The sequence below is a fragment of the Hyperolius riggenbachi genome, chromosome 2 (genome assembly GCF_040937935.1).
Source record: "Hyperolius riggenbachi isolate aHypRig1 chromosome 2, aHypRig1.pri, whole genome shotgun sequence".
NCBI classification, from domain to species: domain Eukaryota; kingdom Metazoa; phylum Chordata; class Amphibia; order Anura; family Hyperoliidae; genus Hyperolius; species Hyperolius riggenbachi.
The window spans coordinates 54,118,922-54,143,649 of NC_090647.1; the positions used below are offsets into that span (position 1 = coordinate 54,118,922).

At 43.7% G+C, this 24,728-nt stretch overlaps 1 protein-coding gene across 9 annotated transcripts in view; it reads left to right on the plus strand.

Annotated features, from left to right (window-relative positions):
* FAT3 (FAT atypical cadherin 3) overlaps positions 1-24,728 on the plus strand; it is an 863,405-nt gene that overhangs the window by 720,426 nt on the left and 118,251 nt on the right. For all 9 annotated transcript variants that reach the window (XM_068266799.1, XM_068266797.1, XM_068266801.1 and 6 more), the window contains 3 exons: positions 3,784-3,980; positions 7,196-7,349; positions 9,796-10,029. In XM_068266799.1, the coding sequence (XP_068122900.1) occupies positions 3,784-3,980; positions 7,196-7,349; positions 9,796-10,029 (585 nt within the window). The remainder of the gene's footprint in view (positions 1-3,783; positions 3,981-7,195; positions 7,350-9,795; positions 10,030-24,728) is intronic.

The window sequence follows — 24,728 nt, forward strand, 5'->3', positions numbered from 1 at the left end:
CTACTGTAACTTTTTCAGTGTTTGACCTAGTGCTCCCTGTCACCCCTATTTGTCAGTGTCTGTAACCTTATTTATCTTCCGGCACTGCGTGATATGTTAGCTCTTATAAATGAAATACAATGATAATAATGGGAAACCAATAGCTCCTACAAAGGGATTTACTTCCTGATAGATTCTCTTTGAAGAGAAACTGTAGTAAAAATAACATAATGATTAAAATTGCTTATTGTTTACAATATTTATAGATTGTTAAGTCAGTGTTTGCCCATTGTCAAATTTTTCCCTGATTTAGAGTCTGAAATTCATCACTGGTCGTGACACTTTTAGTCCTGTCAGGTGATCTGTACAGAATGTTTGTTACTGGGAATTCTATGCACAGAGGGAGATACCACTTGCTTGGCAGAGCAGGATCATGCACCAGGCAATCTAAGCAGATGCCTGGGGCCTAGTGGGTGTCAAGAGGCCCACCAGCCAGCTTTTCTGACCTATCTCCTCCTCAGCTTACCATAGATCTTGTAAGAGGCTGTTTTTCTCTCTTGCCACAATAAAAAGATTTAAAAACAAACATATAGATCAAAGGGGGTCCAAAATCTACTACCTTGCCTAGGGCCCAATTACATCTTAATCTATCTGTTGCTTGGCAGTTGGAAACAGCTGTTATTTCCCACAGTGCAACAAGAATCACAGACAGGAAACTTTCAGGACCATGGTCGTGACATCACATTGTGGGAGGGGTTTCACCACAATATCAGCCATACAGAGCGCCCTAATGATCCATTTGAGAAAAGGAAAAGATTTCTCATGGGAAAGGGGGGGGGGGGGGTACCAGCTACTGAATGGGATGAAGTTCAATCCTTGGTTAATGTTCCTCTTTAACATGTTCAAAGTTACCATTGGTAGTAGTATAAAGAACAGGAAGTGGGGTGCCCACCCTTGATGAAAAGACCCCTATCAATGGATCAGCTTAAGTTCCCCCTCCCCGAGATTATCCTCTCAGGCAGAGGTCATTCACTTTTCCTGGGACCAGAAAACTCTCTTTTCCAAGGAGGATGTGTCTGTGCAGTTTAATGATGTGGAAAAGTGTTATTGGCTCTTTCAATGTCAGTGTTCCAGCCTAATAAAAGGTTGTTCTGCTTCATCTCTCGTGCTCCTCACCAGCCTTCATTCTGATAAATTCCATCTAATTAAAGCGCTTATCTTTAAACTGCTCCTCCAATGACCCCTCGTTAGGGCTATTTAGCACTCGTGTGCCTACCCTTCTCTTTTCCTTTCCTCTGCGAGTGCCGGTAATTAAGGATGGTGCACAGCTGTACTGATAGGAAGGATTTCCTAATAGAATCTGCTGATTCTCCTTGCTTGCCTAATCTAGAGGTAATTACATTTCCCAGGTAGCTGATGCCAGAATGAAGCGTGCCAACCACTAGGCAGATTACATCCGGGATGAGGTGATGATAGTGTCCCATCTCTGGCTTTCTGTAGAAATAGTAGTATAAACATTTGCACATCATTATCCTTTCTGCTGACTAGGGCTCTTTCCCACTAAGACGTTGCGTTAGATACGACGTTAAGGTCGCATAACGTGCCCCTAACGCAACGCATGTGAGCTTTGAAGTTGGATGTTATATAGAGCCGCATTATGCGTCTCTTGATGCATCCGTGATGCGTTCTTTTTGACGCATACTATTGGAGGAAAACGGCGCATGCGGAAAAAGACTGTGGAGACCACGTGATCAGAACACTCCGCATCACGTGGTCCCGCCGCCAGCCAATAAGCGGCCGCTCCAGGAAGTAAACACTGCAGTGCAGTGAATATTAATTAGCCATGTGGCTGGCCACAATAGCGGACTCTCCCCTCCTCCTCTCCTGCACTTAAAAATACAAAAAAAAAATAACATTACTGAGCATGTGCAAACAGTCTAACGTGGCTAAAGCCGCTTATAACGCACAGCATGCTGCACTTTCCAATAACATCCAGCGTTACAATGTAACGCAACGTGGGCACTGTGAACAGCCCATTGATTTTTCATTACTGTGAGTTGGGCTGTGGTACAGGCTGCTCTAACATGCACCTGTAACATCCCACTGTGAAAGCAGCCTAATGCTACATACTCACCACCTGACAGAGGAAGATGGATCCAGCGATGTCTCCCTCATGACGAGCGCGCCACGATCCATCTTCCAGGCCAGGGGGCATGCGCAACAATACACGACAAACACGAATGGGAAGTTAAGCGATCGCGGTACTTTGAATGGAGTCGTTTGGGATCTTAAAGATCCAATCCGCCGTGACGGTCGTTACCGCCGTGCGACACTAAACAACATTCGCGTGATCGTGAACCTGCACCCACATCGCGTTTGGCCGCATAGGAGAAAACACGCAAAATATTGCATCCCATGCACATGGTTTGTATTAAATGTGCATTTAAAGAGAGACTCCGACCAAGAATTGAACTTTATCCCAATCAGTAGCTGATGTCCCCTTTTACATGAGAAATCTATTCCTTTTCACAAACAGACCATCAGGGGGCGCTGTATGACTGATATTGTGGTGAAACCCCTCCCACAAAGAAATTCTGAGTACGTACTCTTGGCAGTTTCCTATCTGTGAACCCTGTTGCATTGTGGGAAATAGCTGTTTACAGCTGTTTCCAAAGGGAACGGGAAAAAAGGGCGCAGGCAGCTAGTGGACAAAAAGGGCGCCGCCATTCACTCCCATAATAAATAACGTTTAATGGGCGCCGAGCAGGAAAAAAGGGCGCCGGAGATAAATAACATTTTACAAACGGCACCCGCAGCTTTTTAATGTTTTATAACTGTGCTTGTTGTGATAATTTACGTTTAGAAAATGTACCCGTGACGAATAACGTTTATAAAAATACTAAACATATTTATCCTATTTAACTAAAACATTATTTAAAATGTTATCCCTTACTGTTTGTAAAACATTATTATTCACAAAATAAAGCAATCAGTACGTAACGTAAATTGCAATATATTTTTTACAGTCACTATTTGTAAAACATTATTATCCACATAATAAAGTGAACACTAAGCGGGGTGGTTAGTGGTTAGGGAGGGTTCTGTGTGAGAGTAGGGTTAGGTATAGTTTTAGTAACATTTTAGTAATACTTACTAATGTTTTACAGCACTTATTACGAACATAGTTATATTTATATCATCGTTATAAACAAAATTTTCAGATTTTATTATAAGAAGTAACCATAAATGAAGGTTATATATTATCGTTTTTTTAACAAGAATCACATATATGCATGAGATGGTTTTTGCTGTCTCCTATGGATCATCTACCTTGAAAATATATCTGCATCTGATCATTTTTGAATTGTGGATGGACATTTTTGTAGCAAACTTTCCTATAACGCTACAATTTATATTTAGAGGCCTCATTTTAGGTGTATTGGCGATTCAACTATCGACCTTTACATATGGCACAGTGTGCACTGTGGGACTTTTGCTGGTAGTACCCTATTAGAGTTTTGTTTTTTTTATTATGATGGCGTTTTATATTTATGATAAATAAAAGTGATTTTTTTATATTGTAGTGGTCCATATTGTGGTGTAAATTGATATATATTATGAAACTTGAATTCTATCCCAATAGTGTGTACAAGATTATTTCCTACTCTTTGTAGTATTTCCAAATGTACCATTCTGTTATTTCATGTGGCCATTATAAATACAGATAATTCTGTAAGGTTTATCACTGTGAGGTTATGCCATTAACAGTAAAATAAATGAATGCTGGCTTTCCCTTCTCCCCAGGAGGAAACCCCAAGGGAAAGTTTGGCTTAGGTCTCATACAGAACGAGTGGAAGGTGTATGTGAAGAGGCCTCTGGACCGCGAGGAGAGAGACACGTACTTCCTGAACATCACCGCCACCGACGGCCTCTTCGTCTCTCAGACCGTGGTGGAGGTGTACGTGGCTGACTTTAACGACAACAGTCCTGTGTGTGATCAGGTAGGAAGGAAACTTTGTAATATATGTTTTTACTTTCTAGTGTACATTTTTTAAATTTACTTTTAGACACTATTTCACCAGTTTAATATACTGAGGGTAGGGAGATGTTGACAGCTGAATCTATCAAATGATTAATGTCTGTAGTTTCTGGAGAGTTTTCAAATTCCAGATAAAGTGGGAAATAAAATAAATTTATCTAATATATATACAGCATATACACACCATATCCTCGTGTATAAGTCGACTCCAATATTTGACCCTCTTGAGCAGCAATTTTTTATTGACTTAAGTATAAGTCTACCCAGCAAAGTTAATGGCTGCACTTGCCGACCAGGAAGAATTAACGGCTGCACTTCAGGACAGGGAGGGGTTCACTACTGCACTGAATACAGTATTGCAGTCTGCTGGCCCTTAAGTGCAGCCAGTAACTCCCCCAAGCCCCCCAAGTGCAACAGTTATTCACTACACCCCCCTGATGCTCAGTATTTCCTTCCCCTTCCCCCCGCCCCTTTCCTTTTTAATTGGTGTGGCCAGGACCGTCACTCCTGTTTTCTTGGCATTTCCTTTATCAAGACAGTGTCACTTACCACTGGGTAAATTGCTGCAAATGGGAATGTCACCATTAGTACACACATAACTCAGTGTGCTCAGTGTTGCCTGTGACTCGTGTATAAGTTGATCCCTGTACTTTTATTTAGTGAGTCAGACCTACATTTCTAGACTTATAGTCGAGTATATATGGTGCTTGCAGGGACGTAACTAGACTTAAAGAGACTCTGAAGTCTCCAAAAAACGCATTTTTTATTTTACAATGTTAGTAGGCATAAATGCCCCCTCTGAAATGCCGCATCCCCGCGGCTGAAGTCTCCCCCGAAATCCCCCGGGGAAGATTCGGGGAATGCTTCCGCATAGAGGCAGAGCTTTGAGCAGTAGCTCTGCCTCTGCTCTGTCAATTTGCGCGGATCGCCGTCTCCGCCCGCCCCTCTCAGTTTTCTTTCACTGAGAGGGGTGGGGGAGATGTGGTGATCAGCGCTGATTGACGCGCATGGAGGCAGAGCTACAGGCCAAAGCTCTGCCTCCCCTGAGTAGCAAAACCCACGACTAGAAAAGTAGTTAATTTTTGCCCTGTGGATTTGGGGGGATTAATTGAGATTTCTGCCACGGTGTGTGGCGTTTCAGAGGTTAAAAACTGCATTTTCTGGAGGCTTTAGAGTCTCTTTAACAGCCCCCCCCCCCCCCCTGCAAAAATGATAGCACACACGCTCCCGCACACGGTGAGTAAAACAGGAACTTTTTTGCTAATTGGTTGCACTTTCGGTTGGGGAGAGGGAGGCAGGGATCGCAGGGGTGATTGTTATGCCCATGGGTGCTTGGCTGAGTCATGTACACTTGTTGCTGTATGCTCCATTCCCTCCATTTTATTTGATTAGCCGCGCCCAGGCTATGCATATACATAGGTTAGGATTTAGTTAGTGTTAGGCCCCTCCCATGGAGGATCGACTTCTTCGCAGTGGGGGGGACGAGTACTTAATAGGTTGCATGCAAGCTGTTACAGGAAACTAACATCCTCCTCCAGTGGTAGACAGGTCATGTGTATGCTCGGTGTGTATTATATCCCACAAGTGGGGCTTGCACTCTTTTGCAGGTAGGCACTTGCCTGTTTTTAAGTAGCGCTGTTCATTTCCTTGCTATGCACTAATGTAATTCGTTTTTGGTCAGCTGCTCTCTCAAAACCTGCCAAGGACAACCACAGTATCAGAATTGCAAAAAGGGGATGGGGAACAGTTTGTTAATGATTACCACTATTCAAAGTATCTATAGAAGTGATTATTACCAGCACAGGACCAATACAGGGCTAATACTGTGGTCGAGGGAGGGCCCCTTAGGGCCCTGATGCGGTCGGAACCTCTGCACCGCCTATTTCTACGCCACTGCCCCCAAGTTTAACTACTTTTATTCTTTAGGCACCTCTGTTCATTCCGAAGATGTGGCTAATCTAGTCAGACTTGAGTCAGAGCACCTGATCTGCATGCTTGTTTAGGGTCTACAGCTAAAAGTATTAAAGGCAGAGGATCAGGAGGACAGCCAACTTGTATTGTTTAAAGGATACCCGAAGTGACATGTGACATGGTGAGATAGACATGGGTATGTACAGTGCCTAGCACACAAATAACTATACTGTGTTCCTGTTTTTCTTTCTCTGCCTGAAAGAGTTAAATATCAGGTATGTAAGTGGCTGACTCAGTCCTGACTCAGACAGGAAGTGACTACAGTGTGACCCTCACTGATAAGAAATTCCAACTATAAAACTCTTTCCTAGCAGAAAATGGCTTCTTAGAGCAGGAAAGAGAAAAAAGGGCCAATAGTTCATAGATTGTATCTCTGGCATACTTTAATTAATGTGTCCTTGAGCAAAAACAATAAAACAGTTAAAACTTAAAAAGTAGATTTAAACATAAAATAAAACCGTGGAATATCTTAAAAAGTCATTTTTAGGAATAGGAAGATAGATACAATTGTTTATTTTATTAGTTTATTTTCACTTTGGGTGTCCTTTAAAAGGAAATAAATATGGCAGCCTCCAAATGTCTCTCACCTCGGTTCACCTTAAAGGGGAACTGAAGAGAGAGGTATATGGAGGCTGTCATGTTTATTTCCTTTTAGACAATACCAGTTGCCTGGCAGCCCTGCTGATCCTCTGCCTCTAATACTATTAGCCATAGCCCCTGAACAAGCATGCAGCAGATCTGGTGTTTCAGTGGTTCAGACTTATAAGTCTGATCTGACAAGACTAGCTGCATGCTTGTTTCTGGTTTTAATCAGATACTACTGCAGAGAAATAGACCAGCAGGGCTGCCAGGCAACTGGTATTGATTAAAAGGAAATAAACATGACAGCCTCCATATACCTCTCTCTTCAGTTCCCCTTTAAATGCTCATTGAACATTACAATCTGCTGCTGCTAGGGGGGTGACTTTAGGGGTGGGTTGCAGAATGTTAAAAGTCTCTAAGGGTTGGTTCACACTGGACGCTTTTTCAACACCTTGCTGATTGCTGGCGATCAGCAAAACGCTTCTACTTATGTATCCCTATGGATACATTCACACTGCGGTCGTGGTGCCGAACCTTATTGCGGGCAAGCGGCGCTCCAAGCACTGAGGGTGAACTAGCCCTTAAACATACCACACGGTTAAATAATTTTATTTGCCTCCACAGGTCGTAAATATGGCATCCTTTCAAGAGGACATCCCTCCAAATAAAATGCTTCTTAAAATCAGCGCCAAGGATGCGGACATGGGAACAAATGCCGAGATTCGCTATTCGCTGCACGGACCCGGTGCTGATAATTTTTATTTAGATGCTGAAAGTGGTAAGTGGATGCACTGCAGAGACATGTCTGAGGCTGATGACTTATAAACACTGGTGTAACTAATCGCAAAATACCAGAGTCCAATTGTCACTTTAAAAGCTTGAAAGTACTCCTGAACCGGGGTAAAATCTTCTAAAGTGACACTGAACCACAAAAATACTTATGATATAATGCACTGTATGTGTTGTATGGATAATAAATAGAGAATTAGTAGCAAAGAAAATAGTCTCTTATTTTTATTTTCAGCTTTTTTTTTAATAACACAGCATCATTCTGTCATATTTGCAATTACAAACCACTCTCTGTATTTTAAAATATGAAACACAGAGCTAATGGACCATATGAACTTCCCTAAAGTGTAGTAAAACCTTATCTGAAGCGGCCTGTCACTGTTTCTTTGATGTAAAAGTGCTTCAGAAAATAGGACTGTCTCCGAACCAAGTTGGGTCAGAGAGCTCAGAGAAGCTCTTTTGCATAGATAAAAACTGAAGTTTCTAAACTCCTCCTGTACTGGAAAAAGTTTCTTTACTACGAATGTTCTATTTCTTAGCTGTACTACACATACAATTCATTATATCATTCATTTCATTGCACAATCCCATTAAGTAAAGCCCATGGTGGGTTGGATTAGCTTTACAGAAGTAGTCTGGTTCTGCTTGTTGCATTGGGGTCCCGCCCCATTTCCCCGTCCCTGGTCGTCATTGCTCCCCCACCACCCGAAAGTTCCTCGGAGTGGAGCAAAGCTATTGGGATGTGCACAGGCGTGAGTTGCAATAACAACCAGTACAGCCTGGCGGTCCTGGATGTCCCCTTTTCCTTGCACAGAACACAAAACAATAATTGTAGTAGAAAATTAAAACCGTTGCATGCTTTAGGGCCCGTCTCCACTGACTGCGAATTTGCAATGAAAAAATTTGCATTGAAACTGTAACCAATGCAAGTCATAGTTACATAGTTATTTTGGCTGAAAAAAGACATACGTCCATCGAGTTCAACCAGTACAAAGTACAACTCCAGCCCGTCCCCCACATACCCCTGTTGATCCAGAGGAAGGCGAAAAAAACCCCACCAGGCATGGTCCAATTAGCCCCAAATGGGAAAAGTCAATGGTGTCCTTTCCATTGAATGCGAATTTGCCATTGCAGTGAGTGTTGGGGATGGGTGAACACAGGGACCCTACATACCCCCACATTGGTGCCCTATACGGAGGATGGTGACACCTTTAGCTACCTATAACTGGGGATAGCTATCTATACTGGGGGGATACACCATGGCTACCTATATGGGGGTGGCTACCTATACTGGGAGGGGCACCTGGGCTACTTATTAGGGGGGGGGAGGGTGCACCTTTGCAGCCTACCTATACTGGAGCACTACCTATTTGGTGGGGGGGGGCATCTTTGGCTACCTATTATAATGGAAGAAGGGACCTCAAATGATGTGCCGGTTGGGGCCGCAAAAGCCTTAGTAGCACCCCTGCTGTACAGCAAGCCCACAGTAGAGATAAGCAGCGTTTCCCTGCCACTCTCACCTGGGGGATAAACAATGAAAATCCGTGCTGAATTTGGCACTAGTAGAAATAGACCATAACAGTCACTGACACAACGCGGAACTCCGCGTCCATAAAAACAGATGCAGAATGCAACATGCTAGTGCATACCTCCCGACTTTTTGAGATCCTAAAGAGGGACACTTAAGCCACACCCCTGCCACACCTCTAACCACGCCCCCTCCCCCCAACACACCCCTAGTCACGCATACTATTAAGATTTCATAAGAAAAATATTTTGTTTTCTAATTCAAACCACAGTGGCTCCTTCTATCCTGGCTCATTTTCCTTCATTTTAACATTTGAAAATAAGAAATATATTCATTTAAAAGATGAGGATAAAGTTTAGAGTCAAGTAAACACATTTTTCAGTAGAAAAAATAGATATATTTACATAGATCTGTACATGAGTCCTGAAAGAGGGACAAATGAGCAAGAAAGAGGGATTTGGTTGCCAAAGATGGACAGTTGGGAGCCAAGCTAGTGGAAATTGGCCCTTATTCATATATTGGACTTCCGCTCAGCCATATTTAGAGCTGCACAGTCTGGTTTCTGTGGCCGGAGACACTCTTTAAAGAGGCAATAAAGTTGCAGTAAAGATGTGACATTTTAACTCACTTTATACTTCCTGTTCATTATTATCCAGCTGCTCAGTGACTTGAAAGGCCGTTTTATACGGCAGCGACTTATACAGCAGGGGCTCTTCTGGGGCCAATCCTCGAGACAAAGTGTCATTCCTTTAGACTTAATTGCTTCCATTTAGACCATGTATGCACTGGCATAACAGATTAAACTTTGAGCATTGTTCTGTGCCCCAGAGAGGAAGTACGGCGTGTCACCAGAATAGCTGTCATCTCATGTTCAGAATTAATGGCTTTTATCTCCAACCGACTGCAGGTGAGTTGAAAACGATGGCCCCTCTGGACAGAGAGAGAACGCCAGTCTACAATCTGATTGCTCGAGCCACAGACGGAGGGGGGAGGTTTTGCCAATCTGAGATACGGTTGATTCTGGAAGACGTCAACGACAACCCTCCGGTGTTTTCCTCCAGCTTCTATAGCGCCAGCGTCTACGAGAATACCGTCACCAAGGCTTTGCTGACCAGGGTGCAGGCCAATGATCCTGATGTCGGTGAGTGAATTCAGATACCCCAACATTGCATATTGGGGCAGATTTCTGTAGATTGGAGCAATCAGAATCTGTGTTCCATTTAATAACTTAGACCTGATTGGCTGCTCCGTTTGTGCAGGTCAGAATCAGAATCAGATTTATTTCGCCAAATACAGCAAGAGCTATAGTCTGAATTATTTGTGGTACACATCAGTGGTGTAATAAAAGCCCCTGCAATCCTTGTGATTTTGGGGGGCAGTAACTATGGGGGCTCTCTCATCCTCCCTCCTGTAAGAAATCACCTTTTAGCTCCGGCACCAGCATCTCATCAGAGCTGCAATTTACAGCGACAGCATACAGGAGATAGAGCGGAGTCAGCCTTCTTCACCTTTCAAAGGAGTTTATTAAGCATCTTGTGTTACAGTTTGATTTCTTCAAAGTATAAATAGTCTTTCCTATGTCCTATGTACATCACATATATTTACAGCATACATACAGGAAGCTAGTATTCTAACTAGGAAGCATAGAGAGCCGGATAGCTGGAAAGTAGAGTACAGTACCCTTTTCTCTCCGTGCTCCCTCTTTATATGAACATCAAAGAGTTAAATTCTGACATCATCTGAGCCATACCTTCACACCGACAATTGGCTCAGACCCCTTATGGTGTCATGATACACACCTACTTGATTAATATTCTATGAGCCCCTTTCCCCTAGTCGCAAAGAATCCCATGTTGATAAATATGGCCTTTGTTTAATGTTCCCGTGGTCTGCCTGTCGGGGACAATTAGACCTGTGGCCTTCTACAAAGGAACATATTCCCAGTACATGACTGTATCATTTCTCTCCGAGAAACTCTGCTTAAAGAGACCCTCTATCTCAAGTCTTTAGACTTCAGTACCTGAGGCCTAGAATTCAAGTATACTTACATTCTAACACCTCCCACCTTGCAGGGTAAGAGCAGTGGAGCAGTTTATATTTACCCTGGGCAGCACTGTGTTAGGGCTCTTCTTCTTCCCAGCAGTCAAGAGCTTTGCTTGCATAGCGCCTGCTCCTGATGCAGGTCACGTGATCAACAGGCAGGTATGCAGCATAGAGTGAGTGGCTTCTTGGAGGAATAGGAGACCTGACACATTGCTTCCAGCACTTTTATGTGACTGCCCATGGGACAGGATAAGCTGGAACAGGAAGACACTATGATAATTTTGCCTAGGGAGCACGGAGTGAAGCAGGTAATTTGAGCACCAGAGGCACCACGGTAATAAAATAGCAGGCTCCGGAGCCTCCGGCTATACATACTACAGCTACAAAAAGTGGGCATTCCGGATTGGTCAGGAGTAGACATTGGTTGAGGGGTCTTTTAGGGTTAGACATAGGTTGGGGGTTGGCTAGGAATAGGTTGGGGGTCTATTAGGGTTAGGCATAGGTTGGGGGGTTGGTTAGGGTTAGGCATAGTTTGGGGGTTCTATTAGGGTTAGGCATAGGTTGGGGGGTTGGTTAGGGTTAGGCATAGTTTGGGGGTTCTATTAGGGCTAGGCATAGGTTGGGGGGTTGGTTAGGCATAGGTTGTGGGTTCTATTAGGGCTAGGCATAGGTTGCAGGGTTGGCTATGGTTAGGCTTAGGTCAAGGGGGCGGGGGGGTTGTTAGGGTTAGGCATCAGTTGGGGGGTTGGTTAGAATTAGGCAGAAGTTGGGGTTCAGTTAGGGTTAGGCATGACTAAAGGGAAATTTCAAGCGAGAATAGGATCGAGTTAGGTGATAATAAAATACCACATAATAGAATATTGGTAATTTTACCAATATTCTACTAGTGGCTATTTTTGGTGCACAAATTACCAAGGTGACCTTTTTACACATATGTGCCCAGGGATGGAAAGGAAGGGGGGAGGGGGGTTCTTCCTTAACCTAGCTTGTTATTGTTTTCTTGATAAATCAGCCACATATTTATATTTCCGGTTGAACGTGATGAACAGTTTTTTTTTCTACCAACCTAAATATTTATTGTGCTTTGTTGTGTCTAGGGACGATGAATTAAATACTAATATTTAGAGTTGTAATACTAATATATAGTTGTACATTTTGTTCTAGCTGTATGCATATTCATGCAGCTTGGGACTGGACCAATCAAATGCATAAAGCTGCTACATTTGATTAGTCCATTTTGAAGCTGCCTAAAATATGGAAAAGCATAGACATTAGCATTACGACCAAATGTAGACTGGTTCATGCCATCGTTTTCCTCATAACCTTGTATGGCTGTGAAAGTTGGACCCTAAGAAAAATGCGGCCGCGGCAATTTCGCGAAAATAGCAAAAACTAAAAGGCGTAGGGCGGCGGTTTATATATCATTGGAAAGAGGAGAAAGAGAGTTTTAAAATGATATGCATCTTTCCATAGTTTCTGCACTGCTCGGAGTCCCTTTAAGGCAACTGGCAGAATTGGTACAAGATCTGACAGCATTGAGAGAGCTAACCCATAGAATCACCAAGAGTCGGATACGACTGAATGGATATCATCATCATCATCATCATCAAAGTTTGCATCCACTGAATTATTAGCACCTTGTTCATGTACCTAGCTGTGCCTAACAACAAGTGTGTTCCTTCTCCTTAACAAACAAGTACAAATGGATCACGCTGACATTTTACTCCATTGAATTGCATTCCAACATTCATATAGTTGAATAATTTCAAAACCTTATACAAATAGTTGTGAAAAGCTTCTGCTTTACAGAGAACCTTTCAGGGGTGAAGTATGGCTGATTGTGTGCGTCTTTTCTGTTAGGATAATAGCGATCCTGCACACAAAGCTGAATGTGTCCAGCATCCTGTGACATCCAGCGGGTCGCGGGAGCAGCCAGAGCGAACATGAATACAGCTCTCTCCGGTTGGAGAGAACCTATCGGAATCTAATGCCAGGGCTTGGAACCCTCCAGATTTAACCCTTTAGGAGAAATTTTATTTAGAGACTTGCAGGCGCTCCAGGCCAATTTATTTTAGCACATTTTTTCTTGTTACATTTCCCTGCTTCTAATTAGTACTGCTGTAATCTGTATTTATGGCCACTACTCACTAGGGGGCAGTGTGAGACAATAACAGAGGACTTCTGCTCTCACTTTCTATAATTTCAGCTAGTAGAGATAAATCAAAGCATTCCAAGAGTTTACAGCACAATGAGTTCTGCCAACTGAGGTCGAAAGCAGTGCACTTATCTCAAACGAGATAACTCTGTTGAAGCTGCTAATGGGTTAAAGAACACCTGAAACGATTAAAAAAAAAGTTATCACAAATACTTTCTGTTTTAAGAAAGCAAACTTTTGTTTACTTTAGTGCAGAAATGTATTAAAGCGGATCCGAGATGAAAAACTAACTACAACAAGTAACTTGTCTATATATCTTATCTAAATTTTAGATAGTTTACAAAGCATATCTAGCTGCAAACAGCTTCAATAGTTTATGATTATTTATTCCTGTGATACAATGACAGCAGCCATGTTCTGTTTGTCACAGGCTGAGGGCTGGAGATGCTATCAGCTTGCCTGTGTGTAATGTGACAAATTCAGTCCCCTCTCCTCCTCCCCTCTGCCTCTGAAATATCTGTCTAGTAACCTCCTCCTCCTGCCCAGACTGAGCTCCCATAAGCAATGGCTACACTACTAAGGCTCTCTGGAGAAGCTGTGGGCGAGGCTTGTTTAGTTTATAGGGAATTAGAGTATTAAAACAAAACAAAAACAATATTTGGCTTGAGGAATGCCCTATAAACTATATGAAAGGAACATAATTATGCAATGAGTAAAAGTTTATCTCGGATCCACTTTAAGATAAAACGGGGCCCTTGGCATGATGGCATTTTTTGCCCACCACTGACGATCACCTGGGTTTTTTAGTTCGATTTGGTGGGGCTAGCATCCTTCATGCTACTAGACTTTCTTCAGGCCCGAGGCAACTGCCTAGGGTTGCCTTGTGGATGACTCAGCTCTGCTCAGTAGTGGGAACATCCAGATGCTTCCCGGGTCCTCTTAAAGGCCACCAATCCAGTGCATAGCCCCATTTCTACCTATTTGACTCACACCGATGAAATAGCTTTCTTGTGGTCGCAAGCATAGCCAGTGTATGAGTCGGCATCTGGAGTGAAGCACTTGTGCATGGAGAAAAAAATCCATGCACAGGCAGCTTCGTTCTACTATGCATGTGCTGACATTCCTCACGCATGCGCAGTCCGTATGCGCTCGCCCAAGGCCAGTAGATAAAAAGGCACCCTGTGCTAAAACGGTGAGCCCCACAAAGATCTGAGAAGCCTACTGAGGTGTGTATCTAACTTTTTTTGTTTTTCAGGTCACTTTAGATGTACTTTAAAGGGAACCAGAGACGAAGCACCCTTGTGTATTTTACCATGTATATCAGTAAGAACATTAGAGAAAACACTTACCATGCTCTCTGTTTCCTCCTCACTGCTAAAAGTGTCTGTTAACAGCAGTCACAAGAATCCCAGACTGAGCAATTAAATCTGGCTTTGCTGGGAATGATTATAGCTGAGTCATTATAGCAAAGCCACAAGGGGGCAGGCTTGGGCTTGAAATAACACCACAGAATACAGACTTAGCTATAATCTTTCTGTAGCAAAGCTAGACGGAGCAGCCTGACTTCTCAGTCGGGGATTCTTATCAGACGTGATAACAGTCAGATTACACAGAGAACAATGAAACAAAGGGCAGATTAGGTGTTTACTGTCATGTTCCCACTGATTTATAAGGTAAAATACAAGAGGGTGCTTCATCTCTGGTTCTCTTTAAGCTGATGTTCAGATTTTCACCTATTCTGTAGGCTCTACACCCCATTCCCCTTGTACCTATCCAGAGAATATGCGGAGGCTCTAAATCTTCATTCAGCACTGGCTTTTAATGGGGGGGGGGGGGGGGGGATACCTTTTGTAGAGAGTGGTACGTAGGGCCATGCTTCCTTGCCGAACTCTGCAGGTTGATGACAGGCTGGCAACTTGAAAATGGTATTGATATGATAGAGGGTGTCTGGTATATTTTACAATCTTTTGTGATGGTGGTCCTTTACCTAGAAGAATTTAAATTAAAGGAACATTATCGAACCAAGTGTTCTAAAATGACAATGTACAAATAATGTCTAAGTAGCTGTGTACACATTTTCCTCCTTTTCATGTTAAACATCAGAGGCAAAAGCTGTAATTCACTGTGTGTAGATTTTAGCTACGTTTGGAATGTCTCATTTGCACAGGTGAATCTCTGTAGTCTGGCATGCTAAGAACAGTGTAATATTGAAGCAGAGTTATAATAAAAGCCTGTCAGGTGTCATGTTTCACACACACAATTACAAATGTTTATGTTGCACATAAGTTACATTTCCTCTGCTTTTTGCAGACAGTGAGAGCTCAGTTCAGAGACACAGGCAGCTGCAGTGAGAGCTTTCTCACACACAGGGTTAACAGATGTAGTGTGAGGGAATCCCCCTCCTCTCATAGTTCACTCAGGCATCAGTTTTGGCGACACTGAAGTGTGAAAGGAATTTGATAACAGTAAACAAAAAGATAAGCATTGAAATGTATGCACCCGTACTTAACAGCACTTCCCAAACTATTCCTATCTCAATTGAATAAAACCTGTTAATCGATAGTGTTCCTTTAACTTCATGCATTTTACGCAACACTGATGACATATCCCAGCTGATTGTTATTTTGGGATCCCAATCTCGCTCTCAATCTGCCGCATTATGGATTGCTATACCAGACACGCAGCGCAGGAGGGAATATTACAAATATCTGATGGTAATTGTTCTCCAAACATAAAGTAATTCCTGCTTCAGCAAAGTTCTGCTTGATATGTCAGACAAGTTATGGCCCGCAGCTATCACATCTATTTTCTGCTGCCTCTCTTTACCAGCCACCTCTGCCTGAACTTTCTGCGTTAGCAGTTTAATCAAAAAGAAGCTTGTATCATCAAGATATATTCCTCCTGATGCTATTGAAATGACATTTCTGTGGACTTCTCCTTTTTTTTACATTTTATTTCGCACAATATAATATTTAAGTTCAGAAGGAGACTGGCTTGATCTGACAGAGGTTTGAACACGGTGGAATGCGTCTGGAATATCCACCTTAATTGCTGCGCGGAGGGAGGAGGAGGCCGTGGATTACTGCGGTCACCGCTGTAGGAAGCCATTATTAGGTTTTGGCAGTTTCTTATTCTCATACTGGTCGTGCTTCAGGCGAAGGTGGGAAATTGCTGTTTTTGTAGAGCTGCTGTTTTTGAATTGTTGTAGGTTTTTTTTTTTACTTTTCAATAGGAAAGACCATCAAATGGGGTCAGATGACACTTTCTGTCCCTGACGGGCCCCCATTACTGTGCTGATTGTCTAGTCTGGTTCACCTTAAAAACACCTGAAAGGGTTCTGCAAGATGGGCTTCTGACCACTTACTGACAGTGACAGCTGATAGGGTGCTGGCACTGGGCTTCTGAGTACTTGTCAGCAGTTTGATTGGCCTCTGAGCACTTTACTGACAGTGTGTGACAGCTAATTGGGTGCTGGTGCTTGGCTGCTGACCACTCACTGATAGTGAGACAGTCGATTGGTTCCTGATGCTTGGCTTCTGAGGGCTTATGGCAGTGTGACAGTGGATTGGATGCTGATGCTTGGCTTCTGAGTACTTGTCAGAAGTGTGACAGTGGATTGGGTGCTGGTGCTTTGCTTCCAAAGACTTAGTGGCAGTGTGCTAGACCCTAGGTTCTCAACGTGTGGTACGTGTACCCCAGGGGGTACTTCTGATGGTTCCAGGGGGTACTCGGGCTTCATATACTTAACCAAGAATAACAAATTAAGAGTTTTAGAAAATGATAAATCTTATTTAAACACCACCAAATTAGTGTCTTAGCTGATATAAAGCAATAGTAAATGCTTGGAAATTGTTTAGAACCAATTATCATGTACTGCAATTAAATATATATTTGTCAAGGGGTACTTGGGATAATTTTTACTATGTTAGGGGGTACTTGGTGAGTACAGGGTTTTAAAAGGGGTACATACCAATAAAATGTTGAGAAACACTGTGCTAGAGGATTGTATGCTGGTGCTTGACGTCTGAGGGCTTACTGGCAGTGTGACAGCTCAGTGGGTGGTGGTACTTGGCTTCGGAGGATTTGAAGCACATGTGATAGTGGATTAGCTGGTGGTACTTGGCTTCTAAAGGCTTACTAGCAGTGTGATAGTGGATTGGGTTCTGGTGTTTGGCTTCTGAGAACTTACTGGCAGTGTGACAGTGGACTGAGCGGTGGTACTTGGCTTCTAAAGTCTTACTAGATAGTGCATTATGTGCTGGTGCTTGGCATCTGAGGACTAATTGGCAGTGTGATAATGTATTGGGTGCTGATAGTAGGCTTCTGAAGACTGATGGACAGTGTGACAGTAGATTGGATTCTGGTGGAAGGTTTCTGGGGACTTAGCAGCAGTCTGGCAGTAGATTGGATGTTGGTGAATTGGTACTGGCAGTGTGACAGTGGATTGGGTCCTGGTGTCTGGCTTTAGAAGACTTACTGGACATTTGAACACTGATTAGGTGCTTGGCTTCTAAGGACTTACTGGCAACTGGCAAGGACAAAGGAAGAACTTAAAGAGACACTGAAGCGAAAAAAAAATATATGATATAGTGAATTGGTTGTGTACTATGAATAATTACTAGAAGATTAGCAGCAAAGAAGATATTCTCATACTTTTATTTTCAGGTATATAGTGTTTTTTCTAACATTGCATCATTCTATAATATGTGCAGATTACACAACACTCAGCATTCAAAATGATTCTTTCAGAGCAGTCTGTGAAGTAATGACCTCTCCTCTGGCAGAGAAAAAGTAAACAGTTCACTTACAGTTGAGATAATAAAAGTCAGATAACAGCCCTCTCCACGACTAACTTAGTCGGAGAGCTTAATGGCTTGTTTGCATAGAGATAACAACTGGAGTTTCTCAACTCTTCCTGTACTGGAAACAATTAGACTGATGTATCTGATCTTAATGTTTTATTTCTTAGCTGTACTACACATACAAATCATAATATCATCATTTTTTTTCCGCTTCAGTGTCTCTTTAAACACGACTTTCTACCTCATTATTTGAAGAAAGGTGTAATTTGCATATTGGAACTCATCATCAGCCTACCTTATATTGCTATGAATGTATATGGAGCTCATACACCAAGTTCAGGACTGAGGTATCTCTCCATTATCATGTTCCCGTTAGATATGGCTATTGATTCAGTAAAAGAGATATCCTCAGATGATTTCCAGTTGCTTGAGATCATATGTTGTGTAGTCAAAATCAAGTGATAAATAGGTTTCCGATGCAAGTGACCACCTTTTTAAGTGTCTAAGCAGAGGAGGGCCATTGCTGAGGACAATCTGAAGCTTTGGTATATATCACAAACACTGGTCCACTTTGGTATATATTGTTGTCTTAAAGTGGCCACTGACAATCCAATTTCTAGCGAAAAAATCGTTCAAGCGATCAGAAATTCTGATCGGAAATGAAATCGTTCACTACACCATCAACGAACCAATCTTTTCTTCCTATCTATCACAACTAACAACAAAATCCAAATTTTGGTTTGACGAAAATTCAATTGGACGACTGGTTTTATAATCATGTGTAATTGATTGTGCCCATCAATGAAGATTATTTACAACCAATCCGATCAGAATTTCTGATCGCTCAAACGATTTTTCGCTAGAAATTGGATCGTTAATTGGCCACCTTTATGTAAGTCTCAGTTGATTTACATATTGTTAATACAATCAGGCCTTCCCAGAGCATGTGGACTATAGTTCCGATGTGTTTATGACATTTCCAGCATATGGGGGAGTTATCCTTCGTAAAAGAGGCAGTCGAGTATCACTGAGTAACGATTTTAAAGTGCTGTTCCCAATGTGAGATGCATTTGGAGAGTTCTGAAATGTTTCTAGTTGTGGAACTGAGATTTCTATCCCCAAGTCATGTGACCAGATTGAGGCATATGTAGTAAGTGAGGATTTGTTAGATGAGAATATTTCGGGGTACCAGATTGTTATAATGCCTTGAATGGGTATGGGCAAGCCAATTAAGCTACTAGTATGTTCTTCAATGTGGGAGGACATTTGTAGGTATCTCAGGCTATTCCCCTCCTCCATTATTCCCAATGGGTTAACTGGAGTATTATTACTCCCAGAAATAAACTCTGTTCAAAGTGAGTTTGCACAAAATGGTTAATATGTTTAAGGTAGCCATACACTGGTCGATTTGCCATCAGATTCGACCAACAGACAGATCCCTAACTGATCGAATCTGATCAGAGAGGGATCGTATGGCTACCTTTACTGCAAACAGATTGTGAACCGATTTCAGCCTGAAACCGTTCACAATCTGTGGTGGTGCTACCGCCGCTTCCCCCCATCCCGCATACATTACCTGCTCCGCCGGCACGACTCCCGGGTCACCGCTCTTCTTCTCCGTCTCCGCTCTGGTCTGCTCTGGTCTCCGGCATGCTTCCCTTCTTCCTGTCTGGGGGAAGTTTAAACAGTAGAGCGCCCTCTACTGTTTAAACTTCCTGCCGGGACAGGAAGAAGAAAAGCATGCAGGAGACCAGAGCGGAGACGGAGAAGAAGAGCGGAGACCCGGGAGTCGTGCCGGCGGAGCAGGTAATGTATGCGGCTCTATTGCGTTGGTCGTCGGGCACTCGAACGCCGCTAGCGATGCGCTCTTTACCCGCGGGCGATCGACGGTTATTTTCCGCACGGCGCAATCAACGGGATCGGACGGAATGGATCGAAATTCGGCGTGTAGCGTGAACGATTGGCAGCAGATTCGATCCCAGTGATCGAATCTGCTGTCGAAACGGTGCCAAATTGGGCCAGTGTATGGCCACCTTTACTGTCAATTTCTCCTGGGAGCTTTATCAGTGTGTGCACTGAGCTCTCCTTCCACCAGACTGTCCTTTTATCTCTGACTACCGGAGATAAAGGCTCATAGATACCATGAGGCTTCTGTGTGCAAGCTAAACTGATAAAAAGCTGTGTATTCAGGTAGCGTTGTGCTTACAGATTGAACTTGATTTTTACAATATTAGGTAAGCTGGCTGTTTTCAATACTAGCTGCTGTGACCAAGAGGAAATTTCTAATTTTGACAAATATTCCATCTGCCTTTGGTCAAATTGGCAGTGCTTCTGTCCAAGGATGAAAATCTCGTTTTTACGATGGTTGTAATGACAGGTTAACACAACCTAACAATGACTTCAGGCAGAGAAATTCATTTTAGCTGTGTACATCTGTAGACAGAGAACACCCTACACAGTTTCTAGTATAAGAGTAACAGAGAAATAACTATGTTCGTTGTTACAGTAAAGTGCTCATCAATCCCCCACTGTACTCAGCAGCACATATTATTTCGAGGATCATTAAACTGCTCCTGTATTTATCGAGAAAAACTCTGCAATATCATCATTTTCTGATTGGTGATAAATTGTGTCGCTGCACTGAGCTAGGAGAGTAAACCTTGATAATGTAATTCATCCCTTATTTCCCAGTAGTCCACACCTGGCAAATATGCTTTTGATTGGAGGAAGAGTGAGAGCCAATCAGGAAGCAATAGGCAGCTTTGCTTTGGTCTTGTACTCTCAAAGTGGCTTGACGGTAAATGTCAGCTCATTGTCTTCGCGGTTATAAGATTGTCTTATTGATTCGGTTGGATCTCTCAGTGGATTTGGTTCTTAGCCCCAGGCACTAATAGATATACTCTGGTTTCAGGAATAGAAGCTATTGTTTCTTTCAGTGAGCCTGAATAGGCTAAGCACTATATGTTTAAAGGATACCAGAGGTGAAGAGTGTAAGACAAATGGGGTGAGCAGGCATGTATGGCGAGCTGTCCTGATGCTCATCGCTGCCCCCGTTCTCCTCCATCCCCCTCCTTTGATACTTAAATGCCCTCTTCCAGATCGGCCATTAGTGCGCAGGCACTGGCCCAGCTGTGCACCTCCTACATTGCCCAGAAGAGCGCATTTAGGTTTCAATGGAGGGGGGGGGTGAAGGAGAATGGGGGCAGCGGTGGCCAACAGTACAGCTCGCCGTACATGCCTGCTCCCCCTGTTCGTCCTACACTCCAGCTCTGGTATCCTTCAGGCCTGGTGCACACATGGCAGAAAGGCTTGTGAAGCATGAAACGCTGCATTTTATGCAGCAATGTTAGTCTATGGGAGGCAGAAGGACCAGCGTTGCACTTGCGTTTTACAGTAAGTGTTCTGTAGACGCTGGTAGTGTTGCATAATATGCAGGCTGGATGCCAAAACGCATACTAAACGCATATGCGTTTTCTATTACCGAACCGCAAACGCATTATTAGGTAGGAAGTTCCATAGTGTTGGAGCAGCTCTTGAGAAGTCCTGTGCATGGGACTGGGTGATTCGGGGGGGGGGGGGGGGCAGTCAGGCGAAGTTCATTGGAAGAGCGAAGTGAGCGGCTAGGTGTGTACCTCTGACGTAAGATTGAAAATGTAGGTTGGACAGGTTTTTGTGGACAGATTTGTAGGCCAGACACAGTATCATGAATCTGATTCTTGACTGGATAGGAAGCCAGTGGAGGGATTCACAGAGGGGAGCCGCCGTAGTGGTGCGATGGGGGAGTGGATAATTCTGGCTGCCGCATTCATGATGGACTGCAGCAGGGCTATTCGGGTCATAGAGAGACCAGATCTAGTCCTGAGTAGGTGCTCAGATGCAGAGGGTGTGAATTTCCTTGATTTAGGCTCGGTTCCCACTTGCGCTGGTTCAGTGGGGGCGGGCAGTGTAATGTCCCCTCTGATGGTGCGGCTGTAGCCCGGGACAGATGCGTTACCCCCATAGGCTATATGATGGATATCATCCACCTGCCTGGCACTATCGCGGACTGCACAAAAGTGTGGCCTACTTACTGCAACGGATTCCACGGATCCGTTGCAGAGTGGCAAGTGTGAATAACATAGGAGCCATTCACTGTGCGCTTAGCAATGCGCGGAGAACAGACAAAATATGTAAGTTCTCCGCTCAAATGGCAAGAAAGCCTTAGGGCCCGTTTCCACTGGAGAATCCGCAGAGTTTTCCCGCAGGCAAATCGCGCAGAGAAACTCTGCCATAGGAAACTATGGCGCCGCCGGCCAAATCGCTTACCCTAGCAATTCGGCCGTCACTGCCCACTGCGCAGGAGGCTGCAAATCCCATAGCCGTGCATGGCATGGCACGGCTTCTCGGATTTGCCTGCGTTCCCGCAGACCCGGAAGTGCTGCCGCGCGTCTCACTGACGCATGCAGCACAAGTGGAAACGGGCCCTTACTGAGGTCATATAATCTCTTAAGACCAGACATCGACCACTTCCTCTACTACAATTTAGCATTGCTACATTCTTGTCAGAGAGATTGTCTGTTCCATCCCCCTTGTAGTCCAGACAGTGGAATGATGCGGTATAGGCATACCTCCCAAATTTTTGAGACAAGAAAAAGGTACTTTTTAAAGACATGCCCTTGCCCCAACCTTAAAGAGACTCCGTAACAAAAATTGCATCCTGTTTTTTATCATCCTACAAGTTCCAAAAGCTATTCTAATGTGTTCTGGCTTACTGCAGCACGTTCTACTATCACCATCTCTGTAATAAATCAACTTATCTCTCTCTTGTCAGACTTGTCAGCCTGTGTCTGGAAGGCTGCCAAGTTCTTCAGTGTTGTGGTTCTGCTATGAACTCCCCCTTCCAGGCCCCTCTATGCACACTGCCTGTGTGTTATTTAGATTAGAGCAGCTTCTCTCTGCTCTCTTATCTTTTACAAGCTGGATAAATCGTCCTCTGAGCTGGCTGGGCTTTCACATAGTGAGGAATTACAGACAAGGGCAAAGCTGTTTGCAGGAAGAAAAGAGCAGCCTGAAACTTCAGTGCATGAGAGATGCAGGGGGAAAGAAACACACAAATGATCTCTTGAGATTCAAAAGAAAGGGTGTATACAGCCTGCTTTTGTATGGATGTATTTTCTATGTGTGGACATACTGTACATCAACCTACTTCCTGTTTTGGTGGCCAAAAAAGGTAGAAAGGGTGCAAATCTGAACATCAGCTTAAAGAGACTCTGTAACAAAAATTGCATCCTGTTTTTTTATCATCCTACAAGTTCCAAAAGCTATTCTAATGTGTTCTGGCTTACTGCAGCACTTTATACTATCACCATCTCTGTAATAAATCAACTTATCTCTCTCTTGTCAGACTTGTCAGCCTGTGTTTGGAAGGCTGCCAAGTTCTTCAGTGTTGTGGTTCTGCTATGAACTCCCCCTTCCAGGCCCCTCTATGCACACTGCCTGTGTGTTATTTAGATTAGAGCAGCTTCTCTCTGCTCTCTTATCTTTTACAAGCTGGATAAATCGTCCTCTGAGCTGGCTGGGCTTTCACATAGTGAGGAATTACAGACAAGGGCAAAGCTGTTTGCAGGAAGAAAAGAGCAGCCTGAAACTTCAGTGCATGAGAGATGCAGGGGGAAAGAAACACACAAATGATCTCTTGAGATTCAAAAGGAAGGGTGTATACAGCCTGCTTGTGTATGAATGTATTTTCTATGTGTGGACATACTGTACATCAACCTACTTCCTGTTTTGGTGGCCATTTTGTTTGTTTATAAACAAACTTTTTAAAACAGTTTTTAACCACTTTTAATGCGGCGAGGAGCGGCAAAATTGTGACAGAGGGTAATAGGAGATGTCCCCTAACGCACTGGTATGTTTACTTTTGTGCGATTTTAACAATACAGATTCTCTTTAATCACACTCCTCAGAATCAAATTATGTAGATTTGGCATTCATACCACATTGGTCCTTTCTATCATCAATAGTTTTTCTCTGTTTTAACATTAGAAAAATGAAAATATATCAATATAATTGATGAGAATCAGGTTTAGAGTCAGTTACAGAGAGACTGAAGCCTCAAAAAAAAACATTTTTACTTAAAGGGATACTGTAGGGGGGTCAGGGGAAAATGAGTTGAACTTACCCAGGGCTTCTAATGGCCCCCCGTAGACATCCTGTACCCACGCAGCCACTCACCGATGCTCCGGCCCCGCCTCCGGTTCACTTCAGGAATTTCAGACTTTAAAGTCTGAAAACCACTGCGCCTGCGCAGCTGCATCCTCGCTCCCGCTGATGTCACCAGGAGTGTATTGCACAAGCCCAGTATGGTCTTTGGTCTGCGCAGTATGCTTCTGGTGCCATCAGCGGGAGTGAGGACACGGCAATGCAGGCGCAGTGGTTTTCTGACTTTAAAGTCAGAAATTCCAGAAGTGAACTGGAGGCGGGGCCGGAGCATTGGGGAGTGGCTGCACGGGCACAGGATGTCTGTGGGGGGCCATTAGAAGCCCCCGGTAACTTCAACTCATTTTCCCCCGACCCCCCTACAGTATCCCTTTAAGTCTTCTTGAGCATTCATTCCATACCTGAAACGCTGCATCCCCGGGGGTGAACTCTCAATTAATCCCCCTGAAATCTCCGGGGAGGATTTGGGGCTCCTTCCAGGTAGAGGCGGAGCTTTGGGCTATAGCTCTCACTCTACTCACATCAATCTGCACTGATCGCCGCCTCTCCCCGCCCCTCTCAGTCTTCTTTCACTGAGGGGGCGGGGAGAGGCGGCGATCAGCATAGATTGATTGGACTGGAGGCAGAGCTACAGCGCTAAGC